The sequence below is a fragment of the Lepidochelys kempii genome, chromosome 10, assembly GCF_965140285.1.
Source record: "Lepidochelys kempii isolate rLepKem1 chromosome 10, rLepKem1.hap1, whole genome shotgun sequence".
Classification (NCBI taxonomy): Eukaryota; Metazoa; Chordata; order Testudines; family Cheloniidae; genus Lepidochelys; species Lepidochelys kempii.
This window is the reverse complement of record NC_136389.1, coordinates 48025315-48039039: the sequence shown is the minus strand read 5'-3', so window position 1 is coordinate 48039039 and position 13725 is coordinate 48025315. Positions and strand designations below refer to the sequence as shown.

The following is a 13725-nucleotide window of genomic DNA, read 5'->3' as shown; positions in this document are numbered from 1 at the left end:
GTAATGGTTACAGGTGCCAGATGGACAGTTCAGATGGAGGGAAATCCCCCTGCCATTTGCCTCTGGGAGCCTGAAGGCAGCAATCTCTGCTTTCTTCACCTTCACATGATCTCTCCCCATGCAGCCCCGTGGGTGTGTCCATAATGTGGTTGGTGCATCAACCACACCATTTCCTTCCCCACAGAAGGGAAGGCATCTCCCTTGCCCATTAATACGTCACAGACCAGAATCAAGTCATTGGGGTTTATTTACATTAGACAGAAGGTAAAAAGGCCTGTGACTGCTCAGGCACTGGAATGGCTGCATCTTCTGTATACGAGTATCCCCAGCGTAATAAAGGCCAGTGCAATGGCAGCTGCCACTGAGATCAGACCAGCTGTAGAAGAGAATCCTACAAGAGGAAGGACACATGGTTAAAACTGCAGCTAGTTGCTTCTCCAGCAACCTCTCCTCTCCAAAAATCTACCAGGGACTCGCTGGGTACATGAGTCAAGGCCACAGTTAATAAAATGGGGGATTTTTTCTTTGAGCTGTATTGTAGGGCTGTTTTTTGAAGTCTTTTATAGCCATACATATTGGAGTTTGTCTACTAGAAGTGGCTGGAGCAGGAGATCAGCACCTCTTTATAAATCCCACTGGATAATAGGTTGCAGGTCTCAGGTCACACAACTGGTGTCCCAGCAGGTAAGCCCAGGCTACAGTGGCCGACAGTCCTATGTTTGACTGGCTCTGGTTGGACCCTCTCAACAAGGAGCCCTTCTTGAGTCTTGTTGACTCATTATTAACACTCCCTCCTTGGACTAAGGGATTCTTACAACTGACTTTGTAAAACTCATTTCTTCCATCTTTTAGTGCATCTTTTCCCAGCAAACCCAATGTAGATTAGTAGTGACAATAGAGGCACCATGAGACTTGTTCATTAGAACTAGTTACCCTCTGATGCTGCCTTCTCTGCTTCCATTTGAGCAACTGAGAGATCCCTTGATCCTTGATCAGTATCCAAGATGATCATGGGTCCTACCACAACATCAGCCTCAGCTTCCCTCACCAAGGGCTCACCTGTATTGGGAGAGAAGCACTACTAGAAAACCAATCCATCCCATTTTGGGTGGAAGATCCCCCAGGAACAGTCTGCTGGAGTAAGCCAGACATCTTCCCAGGTGAAGTGGGCACAGAACCTACCATGCCTGGAGGCCACATCTCTCTGGAAGCGCCTCCCTGACCATCTGTCCAGAGGGCTGCCTCTCCCAGACTGTCCTCCAAGGAATGCGCAGTTCCCAGTCTCACAGCACCTGCAGATGTCTCGGATGCCTTCCACTGGAGACCAGCTGGAACAGAACAGGAACAGTCATCTACAGTGAAGAGTTCTGTTCTAGGCTGCCTGTCACTCCCCTGATGGGGTTCTAGGCTACTCACATGTTGCCTGCTTTGTTGAAGGAACAAGCCTTGTTCAAGGGATCTGGGGCTTGCTCAGCTGCAGTGACTTTCAGATGACAGGTGATGTAGATCTGGAAGGGAAGTGGGAAGAGGGGTTAGGACCATCCCAGGGGACCCTAACAGCTGCTTAGCCTGGGGAAATCGACTTGGAGCAGAAATGTGGGCTCTCACCAAGTTCCTGGCATCTCCTGCAAACCTGAACACATCCACCATGAACTGCAGCGTGTCCTGCCTGGGCCTGGGGGATATGAAGGCCGAGGTGGTGTCATCTGATCTCCCATCCACCAGGCACCTACACACAAGAATCAAGGGTCAGTAAGAGTCCCTGATCAGTCTTGTTTTAGTCTAGAAAGGGCTCCCAGCTCTTACCCATTGAAGTCAATGACAGCATAGCGGGGAGAGGAGTCCCTGTCTGGGCTCAGGGTGGCCACACAGCTGTCCACAAAGAGCCTCAGAGCCACATGGTTCCCAGTGCTGACATCAGCTTGGATATGCATGACCTCCCCCAGCTGGAATCCATTGGAGGGTCTCTCAGCACTCCAGTCATCTGCAAGGCAAGTTCACAGTGAGCAGGACAGACAGGCAGGCAGGGCTCCCCTGGAGGCTTCTCCCACCTACCATTCATCAGGTGCAGGGAGAAATCCAGCCTCTCCTCAGCAGACAGGGTGGAGCTGAAGGGAACCCATGTTGGCTTGATGGCTTTACTGCTCACATTGTCCTTCCTGGGAGGAGGAGCAAACCTCAGTCACTGAGCCAGATTCCAGAAGGGGAGGGAGGGGATCTGAGCATCTCAGACTCTCACCTGGGGTAGTGACATTCAATGGGAATCACAGCTGGATTGGTTCTCAGGATCACTGGGTTGCTGGCAGGGGTGGGGTTATAGTTCAGGTTTGTGCTGTAAACCAGGGAGTCTGGGGTCATCTGGGAAGCAGCAGACATGGAAGGGTTAACACTAGTACACAGAGCATTTGTAAAGTCATTCAGATGGGCCTAAGAACAAGCCTCAGCCAGATGGAAAACTTGAGCTCAAGTTTTCCAACCAGTGCCCAGTCAACTGGCAACTGCCTTTGGAAGGACTGGACACTAGAAGCAGGGGATTTCAGAGCTCAGTCTGCTAGAGCAGCCATCGGAAGATGAGCACCACAGTAGTGCCATTTTACACAACTCTGCTCACTGTTTTCCTCTGTGCAGGTTGTGAAGGAATCTCAGACAGTAAAACCCCCAGGGTTAATCTGTTAGCTGCCTTGAGGTGAATTTTGACCAGGGATTAAGGAAGCCAGTAGTCTGTCCCTTTCCCTCCTACAGACTATGCAGAGCTCAGGCTAACACCAATCAGTTTATTCAGTTGCAGGCTCCGGTCTGTGGAGTCTGCAGACAGACTTTGGACGGGGGGGTCTAGAAGTAAAGTCTGTCTGAGCCACAAGAGCACCCTCTTCAGGCTCCACTTGTGAGCCTGCTCCAGGAGCTGAGCAAGGCAGAATTCTTTGCCTGGCGCATGAGACTGGAAGCTAAGAAGAAGCACCCAGGAAAAACCAGGGAGCTTATCAATAACATGGACAAAATCCCACCCACTGTTCTCTCCTGCTGCCCCATTTTTACCCCATCAGACAAGGCAGGGGCAGTGATGCTAGGGATCAGTAGGGGCTCCTGACTTGCATAAATCCTTACCTGCAAGGTGCTGCCACATTCATGGAGCCCAGCTACAAAGATCACTGTGTTCTCTGCATCATTAAGGGACACGTACCGGCAGGCAGCTGGGCCAAGGCTCAGGTCAGCAGCTTTGATCAGTCTCCCCATCCCAAACAGATCCCTGTGCACAGTGATCACCATCTGAGCCTCCTCACACTGCACCATGACAGGCTGCAGCACGGACACAGCCCTGAGCTGGGAAGTATCAGCCCGAGCCCAGGGGTAGGGCTGGGCAAGAGAGAGAACATGGGCTTGTCGTTGAGGGGGCTCAGCCCTGGGGGTGGGTCTCCAGATGGCAGAGTCAATCCTAGAGAAATCCCAGGGATTGTAACAGGTCACCCCACTGACCACCCAGCACAGAAGAACAAAGCACAGGTTGTTTCTGTACCCCATCTTGCCTGCTTGCAGCAAATCCAGTATGGAGGGAAACTGCTGCTCTGGGGCTTTATACCGTGACTCAGAGCCAGGTGACAGCTGTCCCAGGTAATTAACACCCTCCCCTAATCTGCAGGTAACCGGGGCCCAATCATGCCCAGTGCCCACGCCCTGAACCAGGGAAATAGGAGGGCCAATGGGAATCAGCTCCACCTGTTGGTCAGTACATCAGCTGCAGTTTGGAAAATTCCTGCCCTGTTTCGTTCAATGGAAGGCTAAGGGTGGGCTCCACCACAAAGGGACCCAGGCCCCTCAATCCCCAATTTAGGCCTGTAAATCCTGGGTTTGGCTCCACTGTGATCCACAAATCACACAGCGGCAAAGAGTCCTGAGGCACCTTATAGACTAACAGAGGTATTGGAGCATAAGCTTCCGTGGGTGAATACCCTCTTCATCAGACCCACCCACTCCCCTCTGATACAAACCATATAGCGAACTCTGTAGGTGTCCAAATTCAGCAGCACCGAAGTTTTTACACTATAAAGGTCCCTGGTGCCCGTGTCTCAGCCTCTGGGCCCATGCCCAGCTGCCTCCCTCTGGGAGTCCGGGCACCTGTCTCCCACCTAAGCCCAGAGCCATCCATGAGCCAGGGGAAGTTAGGCATTTAGTTGCCTACCTCATATGCGGAGCTCAATTCACTAGCTGTGCTGCTTGCCCATGTTGACCCCGTTCACAATTGCACTGGAGCAGGACGCGGTGTCCTCCTCGGATCTTTTAGCCCAGCGGTTAGAGCATTCACCTGGAATGTGGGAGACCCAGGTTTCATTCCCCCTCTCTGCTGAGGGGAGAGAAAGGACGTGAACAGGGGTCTCCCATCTCTCAGAAGAATGCTTGAACCACTGAGCTAGGGGACATTCTGATGTTGGGCTTCCTCCTACTTTCCCATTCAAGCTGTTCTGTTGTGGATAAATGATGAAAGAGGGACCAGTCTCCAGTGCTTCCACCTCCCACCGGACTACAGCCGCATTCCTGGTCACATGCTCTCTCAGTCTGGCCCACCAAGTGTTCCACTGTGGATAAGTGTGAAAGTAAAATCTGTTCAAGGGGAAATTTGTGTCCTCTCTAATATTCGCATAACTCGTCAGATGAGTTCCAGAACTGGTGTTCTCCTTCCAGGGTTGGGGTGGAGTTTGCTGGGTTGAATTGTTTTCCCCAACGTGTACCCACATCTGCCCCCATATCTCCCCTCCCCAGAATGGTTTGTTTCTCAAAGCGAAGAGAGGGCCTGTCCTGGAGGGAGGATCCATGTGAAACCGAGATTCCTGGGATAGGGACTGTGACACTTCTCAGGGCAGCCAGGGCTGTGCAGCAACCTAGTTGCCACCAGCCTCCAGTATGAAGGAGCCTTGCCTGTGCCAGCTGGGTGTTAGCTCCCCAATGCAACCAGCCCATCAGCGCCTCAAGCATTCTTCTCTGGGATAGCCCAGCCCTGTGTTTTGCCTGGCAGGTTGACAATCAATGCGCCCCAGGCTTCAAGTCCCTTCAATGTGGGATCCACCCTGATCACTGGAGATCCACAGAAATCCCAGACCTTCTGTTGCTAAAGGACAGGGCGTCCCCCTTTACTAGTTTGGCGTTAGCTCACCGCTCTTGTATCACACACTACGCTTCAGCCGAATTCTAAAGCAAAAGGAGATTTATTTAAGACAGAATAGTCACATAAAAATGGTGTGAGAGCTGGAAACAAACGGCTAGCTGTGAAACAAAATCATAACTTGCGTTCTGGAGCCTCCACTTAACTAACAAGTTATCCTCCAGTCTCGAAAAGTGTCTCTCACCCAAGTTCTCTCCAGCATTTTCAGCTAAGCCTGGCTGAGACTCCTTTTTCATGACACCAACTCGCTGTCAGTTTACTTCCTAGGCACCTGATGTCGGGGTGTCTTTTTGCTCCTCAAATACACCAGAATGCACCTTTGATGTTTACCTCTAGCTAGGGTTCCCCCTCCAATGTTGACTTCATCCTGTTAGTTTCTTTCTGAAGTCTCTGCCAGCTCCTCATTTGCTGACTGGAGGAGTTTGTCTCAAGATGCACACCTTTGAGAGGCCTGCTTCATCTACAAGGCCTACAGATTGTAATTTTCAGTGCTCCTTGCATGCTTCCCATGCCTACATCTCACAAAGGTTATGATGACCTGTGTGACCCGGGGTTTCATTCGAGACCTTACATGACATTCTTTTGGTGAACCCAGGGGGTCCCTGTCCCCCGGTGTCTCCCAGTACCCTCTGTCAGTTGGTTCTTGGGACAGAGGTACCCCTGTGGGAATCTAGTGGCCTGCACCAGGGGCAAGCTCCAAAAGCTAGTCCATATGAAGTTATTCAACTTTATCTCTGGTTTGATGGAGCAACGAATGGGACTGCTGAGAGCCTGCATGGAATGACAGTGTGCCCAGAGGGAGACAGACACTTGTTCTCAACACCATACCTGTGGGGAGCCCATGGGATGGCATGCAACTGAGCTAATGTACTCAATGCTTTTTTTGCCTCTGTTTTCACTAACAAGGTCAGCTCCCAGACTGCTGCGCTGGGCATCACAAAATGGGGAAGAGATGGCCAGCCCTCTGTGGAGATAGAGGTAGTTAGGGACTATTTAGAAAAGTTGGACGTGCACAAGTCCATGGGGCCGGACGAGTTGCATCCGAGAGTGCTGAAGGAATTGGCGGCTGTGATTGTAGAGCCATTGGCCATTATCTTTGAAAACTCGTGGCGAACCGGGGAAGTCCCGGATGACTGGAAAAAGGCTAATGTAGTGCCAATCTTTAAAAAAGGAAGAAGGAGGATCCTGGGAACTACAGGCCAGTCAGCCTCACCTCAGTCCCTGGAAAAATCATGGAGCAGGTCCTCAAAGAATCAATCCTGAAGCACTTGCATGAGAGGAAAGTGATCAGGAACAGCCAGCATGGATTCACCAAGGGAAGGTCATGCCTGACTAATCTAATCGCCTTTTATGATGAGATTACTGGTTCTGTGGATGAAGGGAAAGCAGTGGATGTATTGTTTCTTGACTTTAGCAAAGCTTTTGACACGGTCTCCCACAGTATTCTTGTCAGCAAGTTAAGGAAGTATGGGCTGGATGAATGCACTATAAGGTGGGTAGAAAGCTGGCTAGATTGTCGGGCTCAACGGGTAGTGATCAATGGCTCCATGTCTAGTTGGCAGCCGGTACCAAGTGGAGTGCCCCAAGGGTCGGTCCTGGGGCCGGTTTTGTTCAATATCTTCATAAATGATCTGGAGGATGGTGTGGATTGCACTCTCAGTAAATTTGTGGATGATACTAAACTGGGAGGAGTGGTAGATACGCTGGAGGGGAGGGATAGGATACAGAAGGACCTAGACAAATTGGAGGATTGGGCCAAAAGAAATCTGATGAGGTTCAATAAGGATAAGTGCAGGGTCCTGCACTTAGGATGGAAGAACCCAATGCACAGCTACAGACTAGGGACCGAATGGCTAGGCAGCAGTTCTGCAGAAAAGGACCTAGGGGTGACAGTGGACGAGAAGCTGGATATGAGTCAGCAGTGTGCCCTTGTTGCCAAGAAGGCCAATGGCATTTTGGGATGTATAAGTAGGGGCATAGCGAGCAGATCGAGGGACGTGATCGTTCCCCTCTATTCGACATTGGTGAGGCCTCATCTGGAGTACTGTGTCCAGTTTTGGGCCCCACACTACAAGAAGGATGTGGATAAATTGGAGAGAGTCCAGCGAAGGGCAACAAAAATGATTAGGGGTCTGGAACACATGACTTATGAGGAGAGGCTGAGGGAGCTGGGATTGTTTAGCCTGCAGAAGAGAAGAATGAGGGGGGATTTGATAGCTGCTTTCAACTACCTGAAAGGGGGTTCCAAAGAGGATGGCTCTAGACTGTTCTCAATGGTAGCAGATGACAGAACGAGGAGTAATGGTCTCAAGTTGCAGTGGGGGAGGTTTAGATTGGATATTAGGAAAAACTTTTTCACTAAGAGGGTGGTGAAACACTGTAATGCGTTACCTAGGGAGGTGGTAGAATCTCCTTCCTTAGAGGTTTTTAAGGTCAGGCTTGACAAAGCCCTGGCTGGGATGATTTAACTGGGAATTGGTCCTGCTTCGAGCAGGGGGTTTGGACTAGATGACCTTCTGGGGTCCCTTCCAACCCTGATATTCTATGATTCTATGGTCCATTCCACTGACAGCTCTTAATACGTATTTGTTCCTGCAGCACTAATAACTGATTAAGGCTTCATTGCCCTATACTAGGGCAAGGCAGCTCTCATGCTCCGGCATCTTAGAGCTAAGCTAACTGAGAGGTTACATCATGTTCCCCCTGGGTAAGCTAGAGATAAAACCCAGGTCTCTCCAGATGACCCCAGTCACAGCCGTGCATGAATGAATGAATGCATGGAGTGAATGTGGTCGGTTACCTTCCCTGTGCTAAGCACGAGACCACAGTCTCCTCCCACAGCTGGGTCGAGAACCCAGGAATCCTGATTCTCTGCCAAGCAGCTGTGAAGCCCACCGACAGAAAGGTTAGGTCAAGGGGCAGAGGACTGTGTCCAAACCAGGTGAGTCCCAGGGGTGTAATTTTGGCACCACATGATGGAATTGCTCTTTTCCCAGTTTAGTGAAAGTTGCAGCAAAATTTCTATTTAAAAATCAGATTTTGCATCCCCTCTTCAAGGCACCCGAGAAAGCCAGAAAACTGGCAGGTCAGGGCCTGACAGCTCTACCAGCTGCAGTACCTCCAGGCATTGAATCCACACCCCTCATGCAGCACCAACTCCTCTTAGTTTGGGAGCTGGCCACTAATTTTGGCTTAGCAGCACTGAACCTTAGAGTCTTCTCTGTGAAATGAGGACAGGAATGATTCCTGCTGTTTGTCTAGATACAGCCAACAATATTCGGGAGGGAGAGAAACAAGCTGAGTGCAGGGAAAGGAGGGGGATTTGAAGGATGTCAGGGTCTTGGAGCTTTCCAACTAGAGGACCCATATTTTAGAGGAAGGGCTGGAGTTGTGCCAGAGGCAGGGGGAAATGTATCTACGGCTTGAGGGCTGGATCTCAGCTAGTCAGAGGGGTCCCTTCAAGAACAGAGGGACTTTGGGAATATGGGCTGAAAAGCATTGAGAGACATGGTCTGATGGTTGAGACACCACCTTGGCATGCAAGAGACCAAGGTTAAATTCCACATTGTGCCAAAGCCTTCCTGGGCAACCTCACTTAATAACCCTGTCTTTTCCCCCCTTGTATGAAAGGTGGTCAGCATTCCCCTACCTCCCAGGGCATTGGGGGAGTCATTGGACACTGTAGATGAGGCGCTCTGACCTTAGACAGTCCCTGTCAGGACCTTACTCGCTCAGAGTCCCTTCCACTTGCAGGTGCACAGCAAGCCTCCAAGGGCCCCTGCTCAGAGAGCTGCATGTGTTGGAGGAAAGAGGCTGCTCCTGCCCCACTGCAGCATCACACGGGAGAGGGTGAATAACCACTCCGGCAGAGAGCTTGTTCTGGGAACATACACGCTGCTGCTCCCTTTACTCTCCTCTGGCCGGCTGAGGAGGTTTATTTGTGCAACCCTGGTCTTGGATCTGCTCTCCACACAGCTAAAGGGCAGATGTTGAAGAAGTGACATCCTGTCCTAGAGCAGGGTTGGCTGTGTTGTCTCTACCACGGTAGAGACCTAGATAGAGCCCTTTACACTTGGGTTTGAGTAGAGGCTGCATGATCATTGTTGTACAGGCCTCACTCCACTGCAGGTAAGGGCACAGAAACTGGAAAGTTTTTTTTAAGACACTTTCTGCCTAGGCCTGGTGGCAAGAGAACAGGGCTAGCCTGCAGAACTAACTAGCCTGAGCCTAAAGAGTTCACCCCAGCCATGATTTCAGTCCATGGTGAGAGCAATTTGTCTAAAGTGCCCCGATCCTTCTCTCTAAGGTGAGTAGTTACCCTAGAGCAGCAGTTCTTAAACTGCAGGTTAGGATCCCAAAGTGGGTCACCACCCCATTTTAATGGGTTTGCCAAGGCTGTGTTAGACTGGCTCAAACTAAAGTTGCCAACTGAGCCCCAGTGCCCAGGGCCAAAGCACAAGGGCTTCAGCCCTGTTTGGCAGATCTCAGTCTTTTGCCCTAGGCAGTGGGGCTCAGGTTACAGCCCCTGCTCCCCAGGGTAAGCCCTGGGGGTTTTTACCCCTGGACCAGGGCAGTAGTTGGACAATGGGGATTACAGTGCAATGAAGTTTAAAAACCCTTGCCCTAGAGCATAACCTAAAGCCAGTCATGGAGTCAGTAGGAACTCCCTCATGGCATCTGTTTCACTTAGAGGGCACAGTGGCTGGGGGATGTGTGTTCTCTCTACTGCAAGAGCCCTGTAATGGTTACAGGTGCCAGATGGACAGTTCAGATGGAGGGAAATCCCCCTGCCATTTGCCTCTGGGAGCCTGAAGGCAGCAATCTCTGCTTTCTTCACCTTCACATGATCTCTCCCCATGCAGCCCCGTGGGTGTGTCCATAATGTGGTTGGTGCATCAACCACACCATTTCCTTCCCCACAGAAGGGAAGGCATCTCCCTTGCCCATTAATACGTCACAGACCAGAATCAAGTCATTGGGGTTTATTTACATTAGACAGAAGGTAAAAAGGCCTGTGACTGCTCAGGCACTGGAATGGCTGCATCTTCTGTATACGAGTATCCCCAGCGTAATAAAGGCCAGTGCAATGGCAGCTGCCACTGAGATCAGACCAGCTGTAGAAGAGAATCCTACAAGAGGAAGGACACATGGTTAAAACTGCAGCTAGTTGCTTCTCCAGCAACCTCTCCTCTCCAAAAATCTACCAGGGACTCGCTGGGTACATGAGTCAAGGCCACAGTTAATAAAATGGGGGATTTTTTCTTTGAGCTGTATTGTAGGGCTGTGTTTTTTGAAGTCTTTTATAGCCATACATATTGGAGTTTGTCTACTAGAAGTGGCTGGAGCAGGAGATCAGCACCTCTTTATAAATCCCACTGGATAATAGGTTGCAGGTCTCAGGTCACACAACTGGTGTCCCAGCAGGTAAGCCCAGGCTACAGTGGCCGACAGTCCTATGTTTGACTGGCTCTGGTTGGACCCTCTCAACAAGGAGCCCTTCTTGAGTCTTGTTGACTCATTATTAACACTCCCTCCTTGGACTAAGGGATTCTTACAACTGACTTTGTAAAACTCATTTCTTCCATCTTTTAGTGCATCTTTTCCCAGCAAACCTAATGTAGATTAGTAGTGACAATAGAGGCACCATGAGACTTGTTCATTAGAACTAGTTACCCTCTGATGCTGCCTTCTCTGCTTCCATTTGAGCAACTGAGAGATCCCTTGATCAGTATCCAAGATGATCATGGGTCCTACCACAACATCAGCCTCAGCTTCCCTCACCAAGGGCTCACCTGTATTGGGAGAGAAGCACTACTAGAAAACCAATCCATCCCATTTTGGGTGGAAGATCCCCCAGGAACAGTCTGCTGGAGTAAGCCAGACATCTTCCCAGGTGAAGTGGGCACAGAACCTACCATGCCTGGAGGCCACATCTCTCTGGAAGCGCCTCCCTGACCATCTGTCCAGAGGGCTGCCTCTCCCAGACTGTCCTCCAAGGAATGCGCAGTTCCCAGTCTCACAGCACCTGCAGATGTCTCGGATGCCTTCCACTGGAGACCAGCTGGAACAGAACAGGAACAGTCATCTACAGTGAAGAGTTCTGTTCTAGGCTGCCTGTCACTCCCCTGATGGGGTTCTAGGCTACTCACATGTTGCCTGCTTTGTTGAAGGAACAAGCCTTGTTCAAGGGATCTGGGGCTTGCTCAGCTGCAGTGACTTTCAGATGACAGGTGATGTAGATCTGGAAGGGAAGTGGGAAGAGGGGTTAGGACCATCCCAGGGGACCCTAACAGCTGCTTAGCCTGGGGAAATCGACTTGGAGCAGAAATGTGGGCTCTCACCAAGTTCCTGGCATCTCCTGCAAACCTGAACACATCCACCATGAACTGCAGCGTGTCCTGCCTGGGCCTGGGGGATATGAAGGCCGAGGTGGTGTCATCTGATCTCCCATCCACCAGGCACCTACACACAAGAATCAAGGGTCAGTAAGAGTCCCTGATCAGTCTTGTTTTAGTCTAGAAAGGGCTCCCAGCTCTTACCCATTGAAGTCAATGACAGCATAGCGGGGAGAGGAGTCCCTGTCTGGGCTCAGGGTGGCCACACAGCTGTCCACAAAGAGCCTCAGAGCCACATGGTTCCCAGTGCTGACATCAGCTTGGATATGCATGACCTCCCCCAGCTGGAATCCATTGGAGGGTCTCTCAGCACTCCAGTCATCTGCAAGGCAAGTTCACAGTGAGCAGGACAGACAGGCAGGCAGGGCTCCCCTGGAGGCTTCTCCCACCTACCATTCATCAGGTGCAGGGAGAAATCCAGCCTCTCCTCAGCAGACAGGGTGGAGCTGAAGGGAACCCATGTTGGCTTGATGGCTTTACTGCTCACATTGTCCTTCCTGGGAGGAGGAGCAAACCTCAGTCACTGAGCCAGATTCCAGAAGGGGAGGGAGGGGATCTGAGCATCTCAGACTCTCACCTGGGGTAGTGACATTCAATGGGAATCACAGCTGGATTGGTTCTCAGGATCACTGGGTTGCTGGCAGGGGTGGGGTTATAGTTCAGGTTTGTGCTGTAAACCAGGGAGTCTGGGGTCATCTGGGAAGCAGCAGACATGGAAGGGTTAACACTAGTACACAGAGCATTTGTAAAGTCATTCAGATGGGCCTAAGAACAAGCCTCAGCCAGATGGAAAACTTGAGCTCAAGTTTTCCAACCAGTGCCCAGTCAACTGGCAACTGCCTTTGGAAGGACTGGACACTAGAAGCAGGGGATTTCAGAGCTCAGTCTGCTAGAGCAGCCATCGGAAGATGAGCACCACAGTAGTGCCATTTTACACAACTCTGCTCACTGTTTTCCTCTGTGCAGGTTGTGAAGGAATCTCAGACAGTAAAACCCCCAGGGTTAATCTGTTAGCTGCCTTGAGGTGAATTTTGACCAGGGATTAAGGAAGCCAGTAGTCTGTCCCTTTCCCTCCTACAGACTATGCAGAGCTCAGGCTAACACCAATCAGTTTATTCAGTTGCAGGCTCCGGTCTGTGGAGTCTGCAGACAGACTTTGGATGTGTGTGTGTGGGGGGGGGGGGGGGTCTAGAAGTAAAGTCTGTCTGAGCCACAAGAGCACCCTCTTCAGGCTCCACTTGTGAGCCTGCTCCAGGAGCTGAGCAAGGCAGAATTCTTTGCCTGGCGCATGAGACTGGAAGCTAAGAAGAAGCACCCAGGAAAAACCAGGGAGCTTATCAATAACATGGACAAAATCCCACCCACTGTTCTCTCCTGCTGCCCCATTTTTACCCCATCAGACAAGGCAGGGGCAGTGATGCTAGGGATCAGTAGCGGCTCCTGACTTGCATAAATCCTTACCTGCAAGGTGCTGCCACATTCATGGAGCCCAGCTACAAAGATCACTGTGTTCTCTGCATCATTAAGGGACACGTACCGGCAGGCAGCTGGGCCAAGGCTCAGGTCAGCAGCTTTGATCAGTCTCCCCATCCCAAACAGATCCCTGTGCACAGTGATCACCATCTGAGCCTCCTCACACTGCACCATGACAGGCTGCAGCACGGACACAGCCCTGAGCTGGGAAGTATCAGCCCGAGCCCAGGGGTAGGGCTGGGCAACAGAGAGAACATGGGCTTGTCGTTGAGGGGGCTCAGCCCTGGGGGTGGGTCTCCAGATGGCAGAGTCAATCCTAGAGAAATCCCAGGGATTGTAACAGGTCACCCCACTGACCACCCAGCACAGAAGAACAAAGCACAGGTTGTTTCTGTACCCCATCTTGCCTGCTTGCAGCAAATCCAGTATGGAGGGAAACTGCTGCTCTGGGGCTTTATACCGTGACTCAGAGCCAGGTGACAGCTGTCCCAGGTAATTAACACCCTCCCCTAATCTGCAGGTAACCGGGGCCCAATCATGCCCAGTGCCCATGCCCTGAACCAGGGAAATAGGAGGGCCAATGGGAATCAGCTCCACCTGTTGGTCAGTACATCAGCTGCAGTTTGGAAAATTCCTGCCCTGTTTCGTTCAATGGAAGGCTAAGGGTGGGCTCCACCACAAAGGGACCCAGGCCCCTCAATC

General features: G+C 51.2%; 2 protein-coding genes across 2 annotated transcripts; both read right to left on the bottom strand.

Moving 5' to 3' along the window:
- Positions 1 to 245: 245 nt before the first annotated feature.
- On the bottom strand, positions 246 to 3519 carry LOC144930890 (zona pellucida sperm-binding protein 3-like). The gene is made up of 9 exons (XM_078854462.1): positions 3106 to 3519; positions 2240 to 2358; positions 2056 to 2159; positions 1807 to 1984; positions 1609 to 1729; positions 1417 to 1508; positions 1183 to 1328; positions 934 to 1059; positions 246 to 391 (listed from the first exon to the last, which is right to left on the bottom strand). Exons 1-9 carry the CDS (start codon positions 3517 to 3519, stop codon positions 285 to 287), a joined length of 1407 nt encoding a protein of 468 aa, XP_078710588.1. The 3' UTR covers positions 246 to 284.
- A 6650-nt stretch (positions 3520 to 10169) lies between these two features.
- On the bottom strand, positions 10170 to 13429 carry LOC140917926 (zona pellucida sperm-binding protein 3). Its single transcript, XM_073361456.2, has 9 exons — positions 13012 to 13429; positions 12128 to 12246; positions 11944 to 12047; positions 11695 to 11872; positions 11497 to 11617; positions 11305 to 11396; positions 11071 to 11216; positions 10829 to 10947; positions 10170 to 10284 (listed from the first exon to the last, which is right to left on the bottom strand). The coding sequence occupies exons 1-9, from the start codon at positions 13423 to 13425 to the stop codon at positions 10261 to 10263; spliced, it is 1317 nt and encodes a 438-aa protein (XP_073217557.2). The 5' UTR covers positions 13426 to 13429; the 3' UTR covers positions 10170 to 10260.
- Between the last annotated feature and the right edge of the window lie 296 nt (positions 13430 to 13725).